This window comes from Paralichthys olivaceus, chromosome 22 (assembly GCF_024713975.1).
Source record: "Paralichthys olivaceus isolate ysfri-2021 chromosome 22, ASM2471397v2, whole genome shotgun sequence".
NCBI lineage: Eukaryota > Metazoa > Chordata > Actinopteri > Pleuronectiformes > Paralichthyidae > Paralichthys > Paralichthys olivaceus.
The window spans coordinates 3,171,647-3,191,990 of NC_091114.1; the positions used below are offsets into that span (position 1 = coordinate 3,171,647).

At 40.0% G+C, this 20,344-nt stretch overlaps 1 protein-coding gene across 7 annotated transcripts in view; it reads right to left on the bottom strand.

The window, feature by feature from the left end:
• Positions 1-20,344, bottom strand: part of mllt3 (MLLT3 super elongation complex subunit) — a 49,204-nt gene that overhangs the window by 17,533 nt on the left and 11,327 nt on the right. For 6 of the 7 annotated variants that reach the window (XM_069518601.1, XM_020100228.2, XM_069518603.1 and 3 more), the window contains exons 3-6: positions 4,094-4,176; positions 3,655-3,798; positions 2,182-2,220; positions 1,447-1,575 (exon numbers count right to left, since the gene is read on the bottom strand). In XM_069518601.1, coding sequence (XP_069374702.1) covers positions 1,447-1,575; positions 2,182-2,220; positions 3,655-3,798; positions 4,094-4,176 — 395 coding nt within the window. Of the gene's footprint in view, positions 1-1,446; positions 1,579-2,180; positions 2,221-3,654; positions 3,799-4,093; positions 4,177-20,344 lie in introns of all 7 variants that reach the window. The other variant, XM_069518600.1, reaches the window with a different exon arrangement.

The window sequence follows — 20,344 nt, forward strand, 5'->3', positions numbered from 1 at the left end:
GCAATATATAACAATAATTCCAAAATGTATGATTTATTAAATTAATGTGATCTGGACACAGCTATGGAGCATAAAATGGATGGATTAACCGATAAAAAATGATGAATGTATATAATTTGCTTTCCCATGGTTCAGCCTAGCTGATGTAGCAGCAGTGGCGACAGTGTTTTCCACTTTAGTGGATTAGTCTTTTATTCTGAACAAGACGAGCAAATAGAAGATTTGTGTGAACTGAGTTTAAGACTTTCATGTAGCAATTAATGTTGTTTTTAAGGACACTGAATTTAATCATTTTTTCAGATCTGCAGACACTTTATATTCTACTTTGACACTATGATATAAAATCTTATCAGAATGTCTCAGAAGGACCAAGGCTTTAAATGTATAGGACAACGTCAAAATACAAAGAAACAAAAATGCCTTTTAGACACTGAAGTTTTGACCCTGCACACCACAGCAGCACTGGTGCACCTTGGGAGAAAACACACAGGCACTGTTCTGGATGGTGGCCAATTCAAAAATGCAAAACTACCTCACAAGTCCGTCTATTCATTAGCAGGGTGAGATATTAAGTGTTTGTCCTTGCAGCTGGTACGCACATTCATTGAGCCATCAAGTTGTCTACCTGCTACTTTAGAATTTCCATTGAGTAAATGAGATCAGATTTGATTAGGTTAAATGACTTATCTGTCAAATAGTCCACAGATGAAACAATAGAAAAGTAGTTGTTAGTATCGGACCAAGACATTTTGCCAAGTAGTTATGATTTATTACAAAAATATCAAATGTGTTCTATTACTGGGTTGGGGGTTGGGGTGGGGGTCCTGACACAGAGTGTGTGTGTGTGTGTGTGTGTGTGTGTGTGTGTGACCTCCTGCTCCAGGAGTAATTCATCACACACACTGTGTTTAGACTGGAAACCGTTTCCATGTGAAATGGGCCTCCTCTGAGCTGCCTCTTAAATGACACAATTTAAAGGGACTAAAAATAACACATAATGGAAACAACATGCAACTTCTCTGATATACATTATTTTATGCTGCAAGAGATAATGTCTCAGATCTCACATGAAGTTCCTAAGCCCATCATTTAGTCCATTCCCTCCTACCGTCTGCTTCACTCATTTAACAACTATTATCTAAAAAAAAAGTCAAGCATCTTCACACTTACAGGTTGTAAGAGATTCACAGTACATCTGAGTCAGTGGAGTAAATGCTTATGGCTGAGCAGCGGCCAAGATATAGTTTTTCTTAAGCCAAAGTTGGATGCCTTTGAAATCCCAGAGTTAAAATACCTTGGACATCTTTGAACCTGCCAAATATGTGGGGGATTAGGCGCCTGAAGACATTGAAGGGGTTTCAGAATTTCAGGGCTGGGTGGAGCCCAGAAGTGGAGGCAGAAGCGAAGGTTGTTTAGTTCCAGGCTGGACCTGGGAACAAGACTGACCTTTGACCCGAGGAAGCTTTTACTCTTCTTTGGGTCTGAGAAGGTGGATGTCAGCGAGCTGTTAGGAAGCGTCGGCAGCTTCAGGTGCTGACCGAACAGTGAAGTTGAGCCCTCCTGCATTACCATCACCTGCCAGAGAACCAGCAACAACAAACAAATGTGATCAGAGACTTCCTTGCATCAAATTACTTTTCATCAGTTTCCAGTAATGAGGGTGAAAACTATTTATTGGACTCTAGGAAGACTTAAAAACACACAGCTACTAAATGACAAGCCTCTAAAAAGATTCATTTGTATTTCAGTTTCTATTCATTTAATTTGTATTTATTTTCTATTTGAGTGGAAGCTTAGCACCACCCTGCATCACGTCATGCCACTGGTCATGTTGCTGCACAGCAGTGCACGCAATGCTTCCTATTGGTGCCTGGGTCGGCACGAAACAAGCGCCATGTGACTCTCTGCTGTATTGCAGTTAGTATTTATTTTAACAGAAATGCATCTAAACACCTGAAAGTGACATTTTTTGCACGAATATGCAGAAGTTATCACCAGAATGACCAGAATATGGCCAGAATATAGCTGCTTCTGCATGGCTAGATTAGAGCGCTGATGTTAATGACAGTAAATGTCCCGGTCAGGACAAAAGCACTACCATTAAACAAAGAGAAATCTGAAGCCACGTTTGGTCGTCCAAATGTTTCGTCATCTTTACAGAAGGCATGACAGAAATCTTACTTTTGAGTCTTCTGAACTTCGTTTGTGAGGATCCCGTTGCTGTGAAAGACAATGGAAGAGACGGATATTTTATCATCCACAGCTTAATTCAGGTACAAAGAATTGCTGCAGGGTTCAAATCTGTGGAATAGAGTGTGGTAGAGAAACTAACGAGATTATAGACCTTGCAGTGACAACCCTCTTCTGGACAATGGAGAATGTGAGTTGTGACCTGAGAGTGAGACTGAGGGTGCAGACTGGCAAAGTAAATACAGAGCACTTAGCTCCAGCCATAAAACCTCCTGTCTACAGGGGGTCTCTGGCCGGCAGCCAACTGACAGAGTGCACCCGACTGAGGACACAACTGAAGGAAAACTGATGCCAGTTCATCACAACTGTAACAAGTACAGAGAGCTTTGATGATGAGGTCAGCTGATCTACTGTGTGTGTGGAGCGACATTCATTCTGCACTGTATAGCTTTCATAACTGAGAGAGTCAGGTAAAACAAATCTCTGTGGTTAATCCAATGGTAGAGTGCCGAATTTTTTCTTGCATAAAATGACCAGAGTCAGACAATACAGCAGCTTGTTCTGAATAGAACAGATAAGAGGAGTGTTAGGTTACACCTCCTGTACTGTAACAGAATGACATTTGGCATGCAGAGTCACACTTTTCTCCTGAACATCTGCTGCTGCGCCTGAGAGCCAAACAAAGGAGTTTCCTCTTTGGAAACATTTTTACGCCTGAAAAGAAGAAAAAGTGATTGTGCCAATAATGTTTTGACCATTTATTGATTAATCAAATTATGAGTCTAAATGTATTTTGTATTATTTAAAATCTAACACCACACCAATCTGGGAGAGAGATCCCTCACTTCCAGCTCTCTCTGGGGTTTCTACGCTTCTATCGGTAGTTTTTAGAAGATTTTGTATGAGGCAAGTTGCGATTCGTGAATATGGGCTATACAAATTAAATTTGACTGATCCTGTGTTTGTGTGTACCCACAGCCTTATTCCTCTGAGCCCAAACAGTACTATTCATTTCCAATGTTGTCCAAACACACACAATCCTGCTGCCAGAAATACAAACAGGAGCCGCAATTGTGTTTTAAAATGTTCTGTTATTTTACACGGTGTTTCAACTTGACTCAGAAATGTCTCCAAAGTGTTTGCGTCAAATTGAGCATGATGATGGCATAATAATCTTAACTTTCAATTTGCAGCTGAATCTAGCCAAATGCACTATTTCCCTCTGAAAATGACTGAACCCCCTTTTTTTAACTGAAACTATATTATTGTCAAAACTCACAAATCGCTGCTTTGGGTCTTTAGTTGCCAATAAGAGAAAGACATAATACTACATGGATGTTGGTCTCAAAGAACCCCCCTCTGAATAAAAGAGGTGTAATTTTTTCCTGCGCTCGTACTGTAGATGTCTGTGTCCCGTTAAGAAATGTCACGCAAGCCTGGGACAGGCCCCCCTGACTCTCTTACCCCTCCGGCTTTAAGCAGCTTCCTACGAAACTCCTCCGTTGGGTTGTTGAAGGTGAGCTTCTCGCAACGGAGATGATTGACAGGCGGGTGGCCGTCCAGGTGGAGGAACAGGTCGTAGTCGAAGCGGACTTTCTTCGGTTCTTCCTGAGGAGAAGTGGTGATCCAGCCAGAGAGGGAGAGAAGAGAACAATCAAATTCCGTCTGTCAGGACTTTTTCCAATAAAACAGAAGAACACTGCGTCACGTGAGGGCTACACTCAGATCCAAACTATCATGTTGTCCTTCACAGGCATCGTGATTTCTAACATTGTATCTTCCTCTGATTCTCCATTTCGACAGAGAGTGGATGGATGAATACAACAATGTTTCAAGACATTTTGCAGGAGGTAGTATAATATTTAATACAGAGTTTTCTGGTGTGAAATTGTTTCAAACATACCTTGTTTTTGAAGTAAACTTCAATGGGCAGAATGAAGCCCGCGTATCCAGACTCCTCCACTTTGTACGGTGGATCCTTGCACACTGAAATGAAAGAGAAGTTTGCTGTTACAGAGAGAGCTGTTGACCTTTAGCACGAGGTGACTGTTGAAAAAAGAAAGAGACTGGTTTCAATTCAATGTAGTTCTGTACAATACAAAGCAGCTGCAGTGTACACTACAACAGTGGTGGCTGCTGGGAGACAAAGCCTCTTAAGAACACCAACAGTCCAAACCATTATTATTATAATAATTATTATGATTATTATTATCATCACATTCTCACAGGGTTTATGGAGCAACACTCAGATGAACCACACTATGCTTCTGAAGGTCTGTCAGTGTGTCACTGTACATACTGAGCCACTTAACCTGCAGCTCTATTCTCCTGAGATCTCATTAACTCCCAATCCCATCGTCTGCGCTGATGTATCAATAAAAAAAAAAAAAAGGGGGCTTGAATTAGAACCAGAGCCTTAAAAGCTAATGAATGCACACAGCTGATGACAAGGTGAGGCACCCCCTCACCTCTGTGGCCTTACAAAGAGACAAACAAGCATAACTAGAGCACAGGAGTTCCTCCCTGGAGGTGTGTGTTTGTCAGCTTCAGTCCCTGTGGACGCTGCACAAAAAGTACCAATTAAGTCCATGTACTGTATGTGGAGAGTGACTGTGTTTACTGGAAGCACATTTTTAGCTTTGGGGGCATTTTTAGATAATGTTACTTTAATGCAATATTCCTGAAAGTAACAACTGCATCAGTAATGACAATGAACGTGGCTGCAGTCCATTGTTTTCATGGTGCACTGCATGAATGGATGATAATGTAAGATGTCATAAGTCGACAGCAACTAGAGGGAATAGTGGAAAATGCTCCGGCATCGCTGACAAGTTCTTTCCAGTGCGAAAAAATGCTTTGGAAACTTTTTCAGTCCTTTTACCCTGACTTTCCTTTGGTATTCTATGTTCTCCTACAGTACTAGTTCAATTTTAAACACATTTACACAATGTATTATCTCATACATTCATTCTTAAAGATGTTCCACTGACTATACAACTCACACCTCCACTCATTGCCCACTAACTAACATCTTCCCAGGCTTTTTAATTACATATTACCACACTTCACTCAGCAGATGTTATGGGTTCAAATGATGAAATGAATTGATTGTAATATACTGAGCAGACGTGTATGAGACAGACCAAGAGACACAGCTGAAAGCTCCAAGAAGAAGCTAATAGGCAGACATGGATTCCGACCTTCTGCACAGTTTGCCTTTCTCTGCACCCACGTGAAAAACAAATCCTCTGCAGTTCTCAGGGAAGGGGTGGTGCAGCATGCAGGGGGAGGATGCAACGTACTGATACCGCTGTGGAGATCACGTGTTTTTTTTTACAACACATCCACACAGGCCTCGCACCACTTTTTCTTCCAGAGATTTTTTTTTTAAAGTTTTTCCGACTGTCCCGTGTTAGAAGCGGCATCAACCTTCCACTCCCTCTGTGTTAATCCTGCAGAGGATCTCCTAGTGCGTTCGCACTGCGTTTGACCTTCTGACGATTTAACACAAGGAGCCGCTCGGAGAAAGTCAGCAGAAAATCCAGGCTCTCACTCTGACCTTTGCATTAAAACATACACCTCCTCTGAAGAAACTCCTGAAGACCTCTAGAGTTTAGTGCAAGTCGGAAAGCAGCTGTAGTGAGCTATGTTTTTTAATGGGAGCTATAACACATTTAATGGCATTACACATTATCATAATTACAGTATTTATTTTCTTTAGAGCCTTGATTTTCCAAACCAATTCTTGGTTTAATGAACTGGCAACTACTAATAATTATCATTTCAAATCTCTTTTCCAGTACAGTCGCAGCCAATATATTTTTTCATAATACTATTGCTTTCCTACCAAATACCAGTGTTATCATCTTATAAAATCAGTTGGTGCCATGAACTGGACACGTACTCAGTATTTTTCAAGTGGCAACACACAGTATAGAGAACCACAAACTGAGCGTGCCATGCCTGAACAGCTTAGCTCCTGGTGATGAAGGAGAGCTTGGAAACATCTTGAGTCATCCTCAGTGACCAGGTTTTGGCATCAGTCTTGTCTTTGCTGGGTTCTGCCGTTTCATTTTGGAGCACCGCCCCTTCATGAAGCAGCAATGATTGATGGTTCAGCTGACTACGCTGAGGTCGAGCTAACCGCTGGGGCCAAGCCATCCAAAACCCAATACCACTAAACAAATATTATGGGTTAGAGTTAATTGTGCAAGTGGGTCAGGTTCAATTACAGCCGGCTAAAAGAGCCTATTCACCACCACACCTTTATATAAACCGAGGTGGAGAAGGAGATGAGCTGAACCTCCACAAAATGGAAAGAAAAATGTACACTCAAGCACATATACTTGTACATGGGTTGGTTTATTTTTCTTATTGGCATGAACTAGGTAGACATGATGTCATGCTGAGATATTTCCAGCACAGCTAGAGCCTGACCAATATAGAGTGCGGCAATAATGAGTCCTAACACGCCAGAGATTTTTGCACGCTTGTTTCCTCATCTCGCTTTTGAATGCTTTTCATTAGATGCCTGAAATAAGGACCGTGGTTCACACAAGCGCAAGACCTTTTCTTCTTTTTCCAAAACATAAACTACATCACTAAATACCCGACCTGTGATTTTTGTTAAGTTTATTTATGTCTTAAAAGGTTGGTCGCTAACGAGCAGCTAAATGAGAAAAGAAGCCAGGGGCATTAAAAGGTCATCACACCAAACATGAAACCCCACTTTACAGCCTGGTTATGTGTAACTTGCGCTGTTCTTCCTGGAGCGAGGGCTTTTGTAGAAGAGGTGAATGCCAAATCACAAATGGAGTTGGAAGCTTCATAGTAGATACTTGCGCCAGTGATAACCTTTTACTTCTGCCGATCGTATTTAGTCAAAGTGGTTTATGAATATTATTCTAAAGAGCATAAACTTGTTTTTGTCAAAGTACATTTTTGGGGCAATAATTGAAAATCCAATAGAAAAATCCCACTTGATTTTTGTGGACATGCCAGGTTGGCCAATAAAAACACATCATTCCCGCAGCACTAGATAGTTGAATTTTGTGGTAAATACTATTGTTGACACATCTACAGTGACACAGTTCAGAGTTTCAAAGAAGTTTCATATGGATGTGAATATCCAGACTTGATTGAAAGTGAAAAGTCAAAGCTCAGCAGGGCTCTATGATACGAATTTTGGGAAATGGAAAGTAACTTGCATCAGAGATCATACTGTTTTTCTTCAAGTTTAATATGAATCATATGTCGTTATCCTATATTTTTTTATGCAACATTTTTACCAATCTTTTGCAGGAAAAATTAGACGAGCAAACGTTGACTGACATTGTGAACATTTGCTGCTTTGATAGAAAACTAAATAACTTTTCTGGGCTGACAGTCATTGATGGCTTTTGAAACTATATCAGAAAGTCAACATGGGCTTTGTGAAACATCGTACTATGTATTGATATTTTAAAGCAAAAATGTATTGAGAAAATAACTGGTTGTTCATTCTGTTAGTAGACATTTTTATTTTTCCAGTACAGATAAAAAATAAATTGAAATGTCTGAAATCATATCAGGGTTTTATGGTATTATAGAAGTGAGCCACTATCTATATAATGCAGTTCACTTCTGACTAAGATTAATCATCCGTTATTCATTTTTAGTTCTTCAGTTCAGTAATTTCAACCATTTTTAAATTACTGTTTCTCCAATGTGATGATTTGCGGGTTCTCTTTCTTCTATAACATTGTAAGCTGAATATCCTGTTGTTTTGAACAAAGCAAGGTGACAATTTTAGTTCTGGGAAACTGCCACAGACATTATTACATCTTTATTATTTTATTGTACACTGTTTCCTGACATTCACGGTAAAACAAAATTATTGTTTATTGCATATTTAATATTAACTACATTGATCTTCAGATGAAATGTGGCTTAATACCTTCTGCAAACAATATCTTGGGGAAAACCCGCATGTCTGCCTGACCTTTTTTTTTTTTTTTTTTTTTTTTTAAGTAACAGCAATAACAACACTTGGATGGAGAAACTCTTAGAGAGCCTTGATTTGTTGAAACAGGAATGTTAACAGTAACGTTAAGTGACAGTTCAAATGAGAGAAAGACCCTGAAGCTTCATGAAAACAGAGGAACGAGTGAGTAAATGTGAAGTCAGGGTAGCATCTTGGCTGGGGTTCAGGAGTTCAGGTTGAAAAGGATACCAGTATCTAAAGGAGCGGTGGTCTGAGAGGCAGAGATGCACAATGCAATCGCTGACCTGTAAGAGAAAATTTGCCACTGGTCAGAGAAGCTTTCAAAGTGGGATAGGGCCGTGTCGTTTATTAACGTGGCCTTGGTTTAAACTGAGATGCCAATCACAGAACAATGCCAGTCACTACATATTTGCCCTTTCTACACAGACTGGTTTGTAATGAGGCCAGGCCAGACGGTAGGCCTGACCATAAAACAAAAGACAGGACTGGACATAAAAAGTTCTTTAGTGAGGCTTGTGGCTTAAATATGAGCTCCTTCCGCTCACTGATTTACTGTTAATCCCTCTTCAACCTAATGGAACCATTCATCTCAACATCACTTGTCCAATAAATGCCAGGCATTTGGGGGGCAAGGGTCCATGTAGTGGAGAGGAAGGAAAATAATATTAAGCAGAAAACACTTATAGTTTCTATTGTAAAATGCTTCACTCAGAACATGTCTGGGTCACAACATATATTAATGATCAGATTTATGGATCAACCCATATTTTTAATGGATCCTCAGCCATTTTTTGTTTATTGGCAAATGACTTGATAACAACAACTGATTCATTGTGCAAGTCAAGCTGCAGCTTCTCCAAAGTGCACATTTGCTGCTTCTCTGTTTGATATGATGGTGAATTGAAAATGTTGATGAACAAAATGGTACATTTTCAAAAAAAAAACCCCTAAACATTAATCAAGAAAATAACCACAACCGAGGACGAAACACAAAGATAACTGTTAAAATTCTCCAGAAAGTCAGAGTCTCAGTGTTTGAGAAGTTCTGATGATTTACATATCCTAAGAGAAACCCTTCAATAACTACAATGACTTGAGCTTACTTAAATGTTCTTGTACAAAACCTTTATTTCCAGTTTAAGCTTGTTTGAGCATGTAACTTTGCTTTATAAAATTTTGAACACATATCAATAAGGGGAAATGTTATCAAGGCATTCTTCTTTAAACAGATGGGCAGCGGAAATCAGAAGGGACTACTACTCCTAACCCCTCGCACCAAGGCTTCAAGCTTATATTAGCTGCTGAAAGACAGGCATTACGCTCATATATATTAATCATGAGCACCACTGCTCACATTTCACATGGTTCATTAATATTCATGACCACCAAAACATGTGTTGTCTAAGATAGCACATTTATAGGCTACTGAGGCTAATACCGAACAAAGCAGACCCTATCTTACACCCCTAAACAAATACACACCCAAAGAGTGATGTCAACATTTTTGAGTCCAGTGATGTGAAACTAACCAACTCACTCTTGCAGCAACAGCACACGATGACATTGCATACCCCTCTCTCCTAACATAAAGTGTTACTTATTTTTTATACTTCCAACACCTTTGGCAAAGGCAGTAGAAATATAGTAGTATCAGGGTATTAGAACTGGCTTTATCCATATCTATATATAAAATGACATACAGCAGCCCACAAATCCAAAATAATCCGATTATTAAGACTAGACATATCTACAGACATTTGTTCCAGTGTTCCCAAAAACAAGAGGAACACCTCGTCTCGAGGCTCAAAGGCTATTATGATGACAATGTGACAATGTAATTTGTCAAATCATTTAATCAACAAACCAATTTATACATAAAATTGACCGCAAAGTAGAAACATAACCGGCCACAAAGATCTGAATTGCGCTGGTTCACCTAGGGAGCTTAAGAAAGATTCTTTGGAAAGTGTACTAGCCAGAGCAATTGGCCTGTAATTTTCCATAGTGGATATTTATATTTTCCAGTTTGGTTCTTAACAACTGGCACTAATACGACAGACAACATAGAGTTCAAACAGCAAGTAACACTGAGATCCTGTGGCTAGCATATTTCAGATGTTCTGCAATTACATAGGCTGTGTTCACCGCCAATTTCTCAATGGGATAGCACACTTGGCCAGGTCTAATAACCATACCAACTGTCAGAAACATCCCCTACATTCAATTCTTCAGTCTTAATACAATTTTAAAAAATCCCTGTAATGGTTTCTTTATAATTCAGCAATATTTTTAGACTCAGGTACCCCATCAATACTGGAATCCGGTTAGAACACACATTAACAACCTATTATGTACACTTATACCAGGACGCTTACATCAATTACTCATGGGCGTCTAACAGATAGTACCCTGTTGTACTAAATGAATGACTTCTGCAGGGAATACTGGGGAACTTTGTGCAAACTAATTTCTAAATTTTCAAAACAGAACTTTTCAACACTTCTCAAATTAAGATAACTTAGTAGGGATGTTTCTTTATTTATAGAGGTGTGTACAGTGCTCTTTGCCCCACTGTCGCTCTCTCAATCTGTCTCACAAACACGGTGGTTTGATTTATTTTTATTTTATATATCCTGATCATATGGGTTTAAAGGGGTGTAAACTAAGACTAAATTGGTACAACTACACATATCAAAATATATTTGAATATTGAGTGGGAATGAATCACAAAGTTTATATTAAAAATTTACTTTTTCTATTTATGTTCAATAAAAAAAGAGGGAGACATTTTTCTAAATTTCATTCTTTAACATTTACTTCGATATCTGGACTCTGGAGGCTTTCAAAAATCCTGCACTTATATAACACACGACAAGGTGCACATGAAAAGGCCTTCTCTAATGAATCCAAGATCCTTAATGGTATCCCTCCTCCATTGCGAGTATATGTGTCTGATGTTGCCGAATCATGCACCACTGCTGAAAATAATCCCTAACTGAAGACGTTGCTGTGGATTAGCTCCCAATTCCTACATCATCTGAGACAGTGGACATGCCTCAGTCTCATACTAGCATTAGCTCAATTTCCAAAACTTGCATAATGAAGCTTTAACAAAGGAAACTCAATTCATCTAAAGCCAAGGCGCACAAAAAGATGACATCATAGTGAAAAGTGATTTTTAGAGGTAAATATCTGATTAAAGAATGACTCCATAAATCAGCAAAAGGAAAACATTCATTTGCAGCCTTGGATACTAGAGACTGTAATAAATGCATTCTGGTTGAAACCTAGCCAATATTCTGACACACAAGGTCAACTTTGTTTTTGCAAAGACAGACTGATGTGTTGCTTCATGTTCATGTTGTTTGTACAACTAAATACAGTTCAGCAAGCCGCAAGCTTACAAACAGTAGTACACATTCTGCGCCTGTGTGTGGGAAACCACTACTAAGTACTGTGTCATGTACTCCAAAGAACAGTGGAGCGTAAATCACCATATGGAACAGAGAGCTGTATATTTCCTGGAACAACATATACAGTAGGATGGGGAATGTGATCTAAGACTTAAGGACCCGACTGTAAGAGAATAGCAGCCTGATAAACATTGAGTAGTCATGATATGAGCCTCTGTAACAATGGCGGGTGGTGATTAGCAGCTCAGTGGGGATGGTGTCTCTGGTTGACTGAGCACAGTCCCTTAAAAACAACCTCACACTATAGCTTTCTCCACAGTGCTGCAGGAGCTCTCCTGACCCAAATGACCTCACACTAATCAGCCAACAACAAAGACCCTCCAACGCAAACGGGGGCCAAGATTAATCTGCCAAGATTAAAGGCCGGAACGCAAGAAACATCCAAGTTTGTGTTGTAAGCCAACGCACTAGATATGAGGACCGACAGGTGGCCAGCCTGGGGCAGTGACAGGTTGCGTAGGGGTCAGGAAAACAGCATACACTCCTCACTTCTTATCCTGTAAATCAAAATTCGGTTGAACTCGGGCTTAACTGAAAAAATCAAACCAGGTTGTTGGTAGAACTGTCTTCCTGTGCCAAATGCATTCTTGTAAGAAGAAATCCAGGCAGGATCATCAGAAATTATACATGAACAACACCATGTGCACATCCTGGATTTAAACCACAGGTGTGTGACGCCACACCCACCTCGAGGGACCGAGCACAGATGGAGAGGTAGACTGGAGGACTGGAGTGAGGGGTGGGGGTTGGTCTCAAAATAATGGGGATGCTCTAGATAGCAGGTTCCAGGTAAACAGCACACACAATGGGAAAAGGTGCTGCCAACACACTCCCATATCTCCCTGGAGAACCATTATGTGTCTGTGTTCTGACTTCTAATGTGGCATCTTCTCATGGGGTCTTTCAGAAAGTCCCCCTGATTAAAACGTCTAACAGTGTCTGTCCTTAGTGTCCTAACCATAGACTGCATATAGGTCCTAACTTATAAGGAAGCTGATATAGAATATGTGTGATATTGTCAGTGTGGACAATGTGGAATAAGATGGATTTAACCACAATAAAGCTGCTCAAGAGTAAATAATATATATATTATACACACACTTTGATAAATACCAATATACACCATAGAATATAATAACTGGATAGCTCCCCAACAGGTCATCCATCATTATAGACATTCTATGCTACAAGTTGAGCACTGACAAGCTGAGAAAATAAGTCTGCGTTCTTTAGTATGCAACTACGTGATTAGGGACACTTGACACCACATCTAACATATCCTCTGCCTTTGCAGACTTATTGATACGAAACAAGATGAAGTACTAAAAAAAGTATCAAATTGTAACTTAGTCAGAGATTTTCTATGCAGTCTGTTCATCTTATTTCGTTTTCAACCTCGAAATGACTTTCATTTTGCCTGGTAACCATGAAACTGAATGAAGGCATCAGTGCGGTGCATCCTGTCCAGAAGCTGGCTCTACCTGTAGCAGTCTAACATTGGGACTTCTTTGTACCTTATCCACATGTGCACCCATGGAGCTATGTTGCCTCAGAGCAGACAGCTGGGGCTCAGACCTCACATGCACAGACATGCTATTGAGGGAAGAGTATCAACTGTGCTAAAAATCTGCCTACTGTTGATTTAACTAACTACTCTGGGATCCTTAGAAGGGCTGATGAAAAGGTTGTGGCACCAGTAAAATCAAAAAGGGCCCACTTCATCGGGAGTTCAGGACATTTTCACGGCAGTCTGCAGTCGGATCCTGAGACTTCTGTCACAGAGAGCTGATATTTTGGTCAGAGTATGCTTCACAAGGAATGCTAATCATTTTTCCGTGGATTTCAATATTGGTAGTGACTGCTAAAGGTTGTAGATGTCTGGCTAAGTGACTGGCACAGTCAGTCATGGGCAAAGAAGTTCCAACAGTCTAATTTCATACTGGAACAGCACCAGTAATAGAATCTGTGGCATTTTTGATTCATATTAAATGGTCTGACACAACTGATGTGAGACAGATAAAGTCTTTTAAATTTCCAGTTTTAATACACGGTCGATGTGTTTTCTGGGAACAGTTCCCCGTGTAAACCATGTAGAATTGTACAAATTTTGGTCACACATACATTGCCCAAAAATCCATTCATACTAAAATGAGGGTCCATTTCAGTCTGGTGTTCCACGCCTGATCCCCAGTAAGTTGATACAATGTACCTGGAGCATGCTCAGTCGACGCGCACAGTCAGCACAAATACTGATTTTGGGCTGCACGCATACATTCCGCAGAGGTCACAAGAATAACAGCCAAACGTCGCTGAGTGGTGGACACGGAAACTATGATTCAATTCGCCTTAGTATTTATGTTTTGTTATATTCCAGCAAATGCTTACACGGCTGAACAGACGAGGACAAATGGAATACTGAAATGGAAAAATCCAAGGAAAACAGACATCAGTGAGACCAAGTTATTTTGAATCACAGTCTTTGGTGTTTGTGACCTCTGCTTAAACTGAAGAGGAAGCAGTCAATGATATTGGTGTTGGCAGGACTTTGAGATGCATGGGTCATTTCCTAAAAAAACCAAATCTGAACTTTCAAGACAGATGTGATGAATTAAGATCAGAACATTCATTTCAAAAGCATTTCATTAGACTCCTACTAGTTCCTTTTCAAATGAAAAGGGACTACATTACACATTTAATGGATTATCAATTGAATGTGCATGTTCTTGCAATAAGCACAGAGGACGTACAGTGCAGTGAGTCAGAGACACATTATGAAGAGAAAAGAATATCTTGACAAACATTCTGCCATAATTCATGCCAGTGGTGTTTGTGGAAGATTTACTCTGTTTAGACTTTGGAAAAGACATTCCACCGACTTTAACGCAGGTAGATCAGATCAGTGGCCGTGAGAAGTTACTGGTAACGACTGTGAAGTTGTTTGAAGTCTTATGAGGCTGTGGAGGAGCTTGTGCAGCGCTCATATCATATCAGAATTACAGTAAAGACGAATTTCAGACTCGTCAACCGTGTTCATGTCAAGAGGCTGAGCTGGGCCATACAAGCCCCAAAAATGATGACAATATATCTTTATTCATATTAATCAACATAGATTATTATCAATAGATATATCAAATACAGCTAAATGTCTGTTCTATAATTGGGTCAAACAAATGCAGTAAAGATTTTTTTCTTTTATCATAGTTTCATCAGATAATTATTGTTATCATACAATTACATGTTAACTATGATCAATTAATTATAGAAAATGATCAAAAAGTAGACTAATCACACTCTATGATGCCCCTTGACCCCAAACAGGGTGTGGAAATTTTCTTTGTGGAATGTCATCTACCCATGTCGGGTCCGCTAATTACTCACGCTTGCAGGAAGCAAATCCCTGTCTTACTTATTAAGCCCAATTGAAAAAATAAAAAATAAAAATCCACTGTTTGCAATGTACTGGCTTTATAGGAATGATGAATGAAGCTCCTTTTCAGTGGGATAATATGTTTACCAGAAGATAAAAACTGGCTTTACTTGAAGCTGCTTCATAAACTCTGATTATAAAAATAACAACTAACTAATTTTCATTCCTGATAGATATGTCAATAGTTTGTGTATAAAATGTAAAAATGAAAAACACAAGGCACAATAGACCAGGGACATAAGGGTTAAATTGAAAATTTTTAACAACACATATGAACCCAAAGATTCAATTCACAACAATAAAAGACAGAGAAGCTGGAGGTTTGGTGGTGTTGCTTGATAAATCACACACAGTGAATTTTGATTTATTTTCCGTAGGCAGACTAATGGATGTAACTGTAACGAACAGCACAATCACACTTGGTGTGAATAATTTCACCTTTTGGCTCCATTTAACTCATTAATCAAAACAGAGCCCGTGGCTCCTGACTCAAATCCTGCAGACTGTGTGTTTGGAGGTGCTGTCAATAGAAGACAAATGTTTTATGGCAGGGCCGAGTGAGAAAGGAGAGCGAGAGCTGCCAACAGACAGCCCATATAAACCATGCTTCAATAAACCACTTCCTCCAACCTCCTTTCATTGACTGAACAGAGGGAGAGCCAGCATTTACAGCTCAGTTCCTGTTATTTGGTGGTGGCTGCCCCATGTATCTGTACCTCCTCCCCTTCCCCATCCTTTCATGCCAGCAGCAACAGCCAGCCTGCAGCTTTCATGGCTCTTGCTTTCTTTGTGCTCCACCTATACAAGTAGGTATGATTTCTGAGGAATCGTAAAACAATTACTGGCAAATTCCTGCAGCTCTTTGATTCCTGCCAGACACTGGAAAGGGGAAGGGGGAGAAGGGGGCGAGGGGGGAGGTCAGGTATTTTCATCCACAACCCCCCCCCCAAAAAAAACCGCTGCCTCACGTTTGGACCCTAATGTGCATACCGACTTAGAAACTCTCATTCTTGTGTCGGCTGAGATGAAGCTCCAGCTGCTGCTACTGTGTCTGGGTTCTTTTCTTTTTCAGCACATTCAGCTCAACTCCTGAAGACGCCCTCGAGTACATCTTACATCCATCAGCGCTTCACAAATTTGCTTTGTCATGTGAATTTTCCCAAGCATTTTCCAAACAATGAAACATTACAGTTATACTAGACAAGAAATAGGTAAATACAGTTACTGTTAATACAATAATTTATGCAGCTGCTCAGTTGTCAGAATTCTCTGAACTTGCAATCGTAATTTATAATAGATATAATAATCTACTTAAGCTCTGACGTGCTGCTTCTTACAGTAAACACTGAATGACTCAGCAGTGGAAACTGACATATTAAGGCTGCTATAGGTTCCTTGCTAAAAATGAAAAACAATGACAGCTTACTAACCGAGCATCTATTAAAACTTAAGGAGGGATTCAGTTTGAACAGGGCACAGCTAAACTTCCATTATTATCTGCCAACAAGAGATGACAGCTTCTAAAGTGGCAATTGTCAAACACTTTTCTATTTGCATATTCAGCAGACAAGGGGCAACATTAGCATTCATTGGCAGTCGTATCTGAAATCCTGACTAATTTGTCAACGCGACAAATAAATAATATGACAAAGTCGATTAATGCTAACAACAATAAAAGAATTACTGCTGTGTGAATGTGTGCCTCACCAACCAGTCCAATAACAGTTTACATCCAAGTCTGTCCAGACTCATAATACACGTAGAAGACTCGGAGGTGGTTTAGTAAAAAGGCATAATGACCATTTTGTCACAAGTAGCATATGCATGCTTGAGTTATGACCAAAAAAATGCCTTCACATTTGTCTACCAAATTATAATCAGTCCCGACTGACGGACAAACTTTAAAATAATGGCTAATAGAGGCGTAAAAAAGAAAAAATAATAATTTCAATTAACGCAAAAGTCCACTTTCCTCCGCAGATGCAGCTGCTCAGTTTTCATAGACACCAAATCATTGTTTCCATCACTTAGCACCATTACTTCGTCTTAATATCTTCAGCATTAACCGTAAATATCCCTATTGTTTCTCACACATGAACCTCAGACACTATTGACCGTCTTTAGTTTTAACAACATTAATCTAAATTAGAAAAGACAAAAGAAGAAATAACATAGATTTCTTTAATGAGCCGAAAATGAGTGGGATATTGTAGCTGTCTGAAAGGACATGAAGGGTAAAATAAATAATAAACACTGTAACTGTAAAGGTTTTAAGAGACAAGAACAACATGGAAATGCAAAGACGCCGCATTAGAAGACACAGGGAGTGGACTGCACCAGAGCAGGTAATACAAGTACTGCTACTGTGCACACATACGAGCAAATGATTGCCTTCATTTTAGCAAACTATTAAATTTAAAACATATTCTAATGCTGTAGTGACTTGCGGAGCAGTGGGCTGAATTGACTGCACTGAATGAAGTAAACTTTTAGCTATCAAAAGTCACTAGTGTTCTGCAAAACGCTATGATGATGTCACTGCTTTTCGAAACTGTATTCAGGCAGGCGTTAGAGGGAAAGAAACCGCACGTGCACAAAAGCGCAGGAAAGCATCTTTCATCTCCCGCGAGGATATCGACAGTGCTATCATCACAGCAGAGGGATCACATGAGCAAAGCCACAGCAAAGAGGGGAGGAAGGCTCTGCAGCTTCTGAGACATATTTCAGCCTGAGGATCTGTATCTTATGTATAGGTCACTGCAGTGACTTGACTTATGTGGTATGTGCACACAAGCCACAAATTAAGCTGGAGCAGAGGATGAGGGGAGTTAAAAGGTTTCATGCAAGCGTTCCAAAGAGCCCAGGAGATGGCCAGAGGCTAACATGTTGGCCCAATCATTAAGGCATCAATCTGAGGGTGTGTGTAATGTGTACACAGCGCGGGGCTTACACTGTCGCCAATCTGGCTCACAGAACAGACGGCTCTTTCTTTAAGGAAAGGAGATACTCTTCACCGTCAACTATTGTTCTCGACCTTAACTTTAAGGCCTTTTGAGTACCCAAAACAGGAAGTTTAAACTTACCTCCAAATGTAAGTGTTGCCGAAATACACAGTTTCAGAAAGTTTACGCCACAGGGGCAGCGATGAAACAGTTACAGATTTGTAGCAAACAAGACACCACACTTGAAAAAAGCTGGACGAGCCTCACACAGATTTTCTTTCCCCCCCCCTGACATGTCTCTCTGAGGAGAGAAAGTCTTCCTGGATGAAGTTTTACCTTTTTCCTGCCACTCCCTGAAACTTTCTGACATCTCACAACACACAGGATGGGACAAGTTCAGTCATAATAAGGGATACGTAAAATTGTAAAACACATTTTTTTTTTTAAAAAGGGGATCCGGGGGGGGGGGGGGGGGGGGTCGCATAAATAGATCACAGCCATTTACACACATTCCTATTGGGAACAAATGAGGTGTTAAGTTACTGCTGTTAAACAGATGTGTCTGTGCTCATCCTCCAGAGAAGCGTAAGACACCAGTAAGACTAAATATGGGAGTTTGCCCCATATTGTGGTGCAACCTGTGAACCACATATTCACTGTAGCATTCACCTCTCGTTACATCTACATCTTGGTACTTGTGGAACATCAAAATGACACAGAGAGTTCCAGCGGGACAGCTTTGGCAGAGGGACAGATGTGCTCTGATAGCCAAACCTTGCTGGGTTAGCCCCCGGATATATAAGCCTTTTACAGCAAATGTCTCAAACCGGAGCTGGAAGAACCTCTATCGTTTGGGATATTTTATGATTTTACAGCAACAGTGAACAAAGATCGCAGGATCAGACGAAAACATGTGAGCTGCCATTGCTTTACAAGCACATTCGTTAACACATTCAAGATGGCATCACCCAAATGCATCTCTGTTATAATGTCCACATGTGCATACTCAGTCACTGTCATTATAAATTGCTGCAATTGTCCAGGAATTATTCACAACTCTGTATCAATGAAATACAAGCTGCAGTCATCCAAGAATTACCCACTACCCTGTATGAACAATAAGCTGCAGCTTTCCAGGACATATACACATATGAACACAAACTAAAGCTGAACGGGGTTTAACAATTGTCATGTGTCAAACAGAATGTGCTGAGATCATCCAGGAAATATCCACTGCCTTTTATGCGTGACACCAAACTAAAGCCATCCAGGAGTTAATACATGACCCTGAATAAATGAGCACAAGATGCAGTTGAACAGGAATTATCCAGAGTCCCAGCAGTAGCTGCCATTAATGGATTCATGTTTTTATTTTTTTTTATAAACTAGTGCAGTTCTCCTTAAACAGTTCTACAATATACTGTCACTTTCTATTGTTTGGGTGCTGGATATTGCATGCAGATCTTATTATATATATTATAATCTAAAGTCTGTGAAGTGAGAAAACTGTGTTCATCCTACCTTCTTCTTTGCAAAAATGATTTTCTCATCAATGTTTTTCATAAAATTAAACGAAATTGTCTTAAATATGGTCCATGTGTGTGGTTTATATGCCAGTTTGAATGGTTTACTGAACTGCTGTTATTCTTACATTCATTGCATGTCTGCTATTTGAGAGATCTGTAAAAAAAATTAACAATCTTCTGAGTCAAGTCCACACTGCTGTAGTTTATCCCAGGACATAGAAGACATGTTTATGTCCACAGACTGAAGGCACAGTCCCACTTCCCCATTGACTGCTACAGAGTGCTTGGTTTCGAGTCTTTTCAATTTTTGTTAACAGTGAATTTGTCGTGTGTCCAAAGCACTACAAACTCGGTTTGCAAGATATGTGTTCCACAAAGATACAGACAGGTAGACGGGCATACAGACTTTCATGGAATGAGAAGGCAGATGACAAGAGGTTCACATGTGATTTTCTTTCAATTCTTCTGTGCAGAAAAGTCACCAAACCATAACCTCTGATTTATGATGCTAAAAATGTTAAATGCTAAATTTGTCCATTTCTGACAAAGAGACTGGAATATAGAGTGGTCATGCTTACAGAGCCTGACCAGGCAAACTAAGACATCACCACACCCTCTTTTTTCGTTTTTCTTTCCCCCTGGAACAAAAAGCACCGTGGTCTCAGAGCCTCAGCTCTGTGTACCTTCCCCTGCACTGCACAGACCACAAATCTCAAACTCTTTTCACCAAGCTGGCCCATTTCTTGCCCATTACACGCTCTTACATCTTTCCATAAAAGTGACAATCCTCTGAAATATCACAA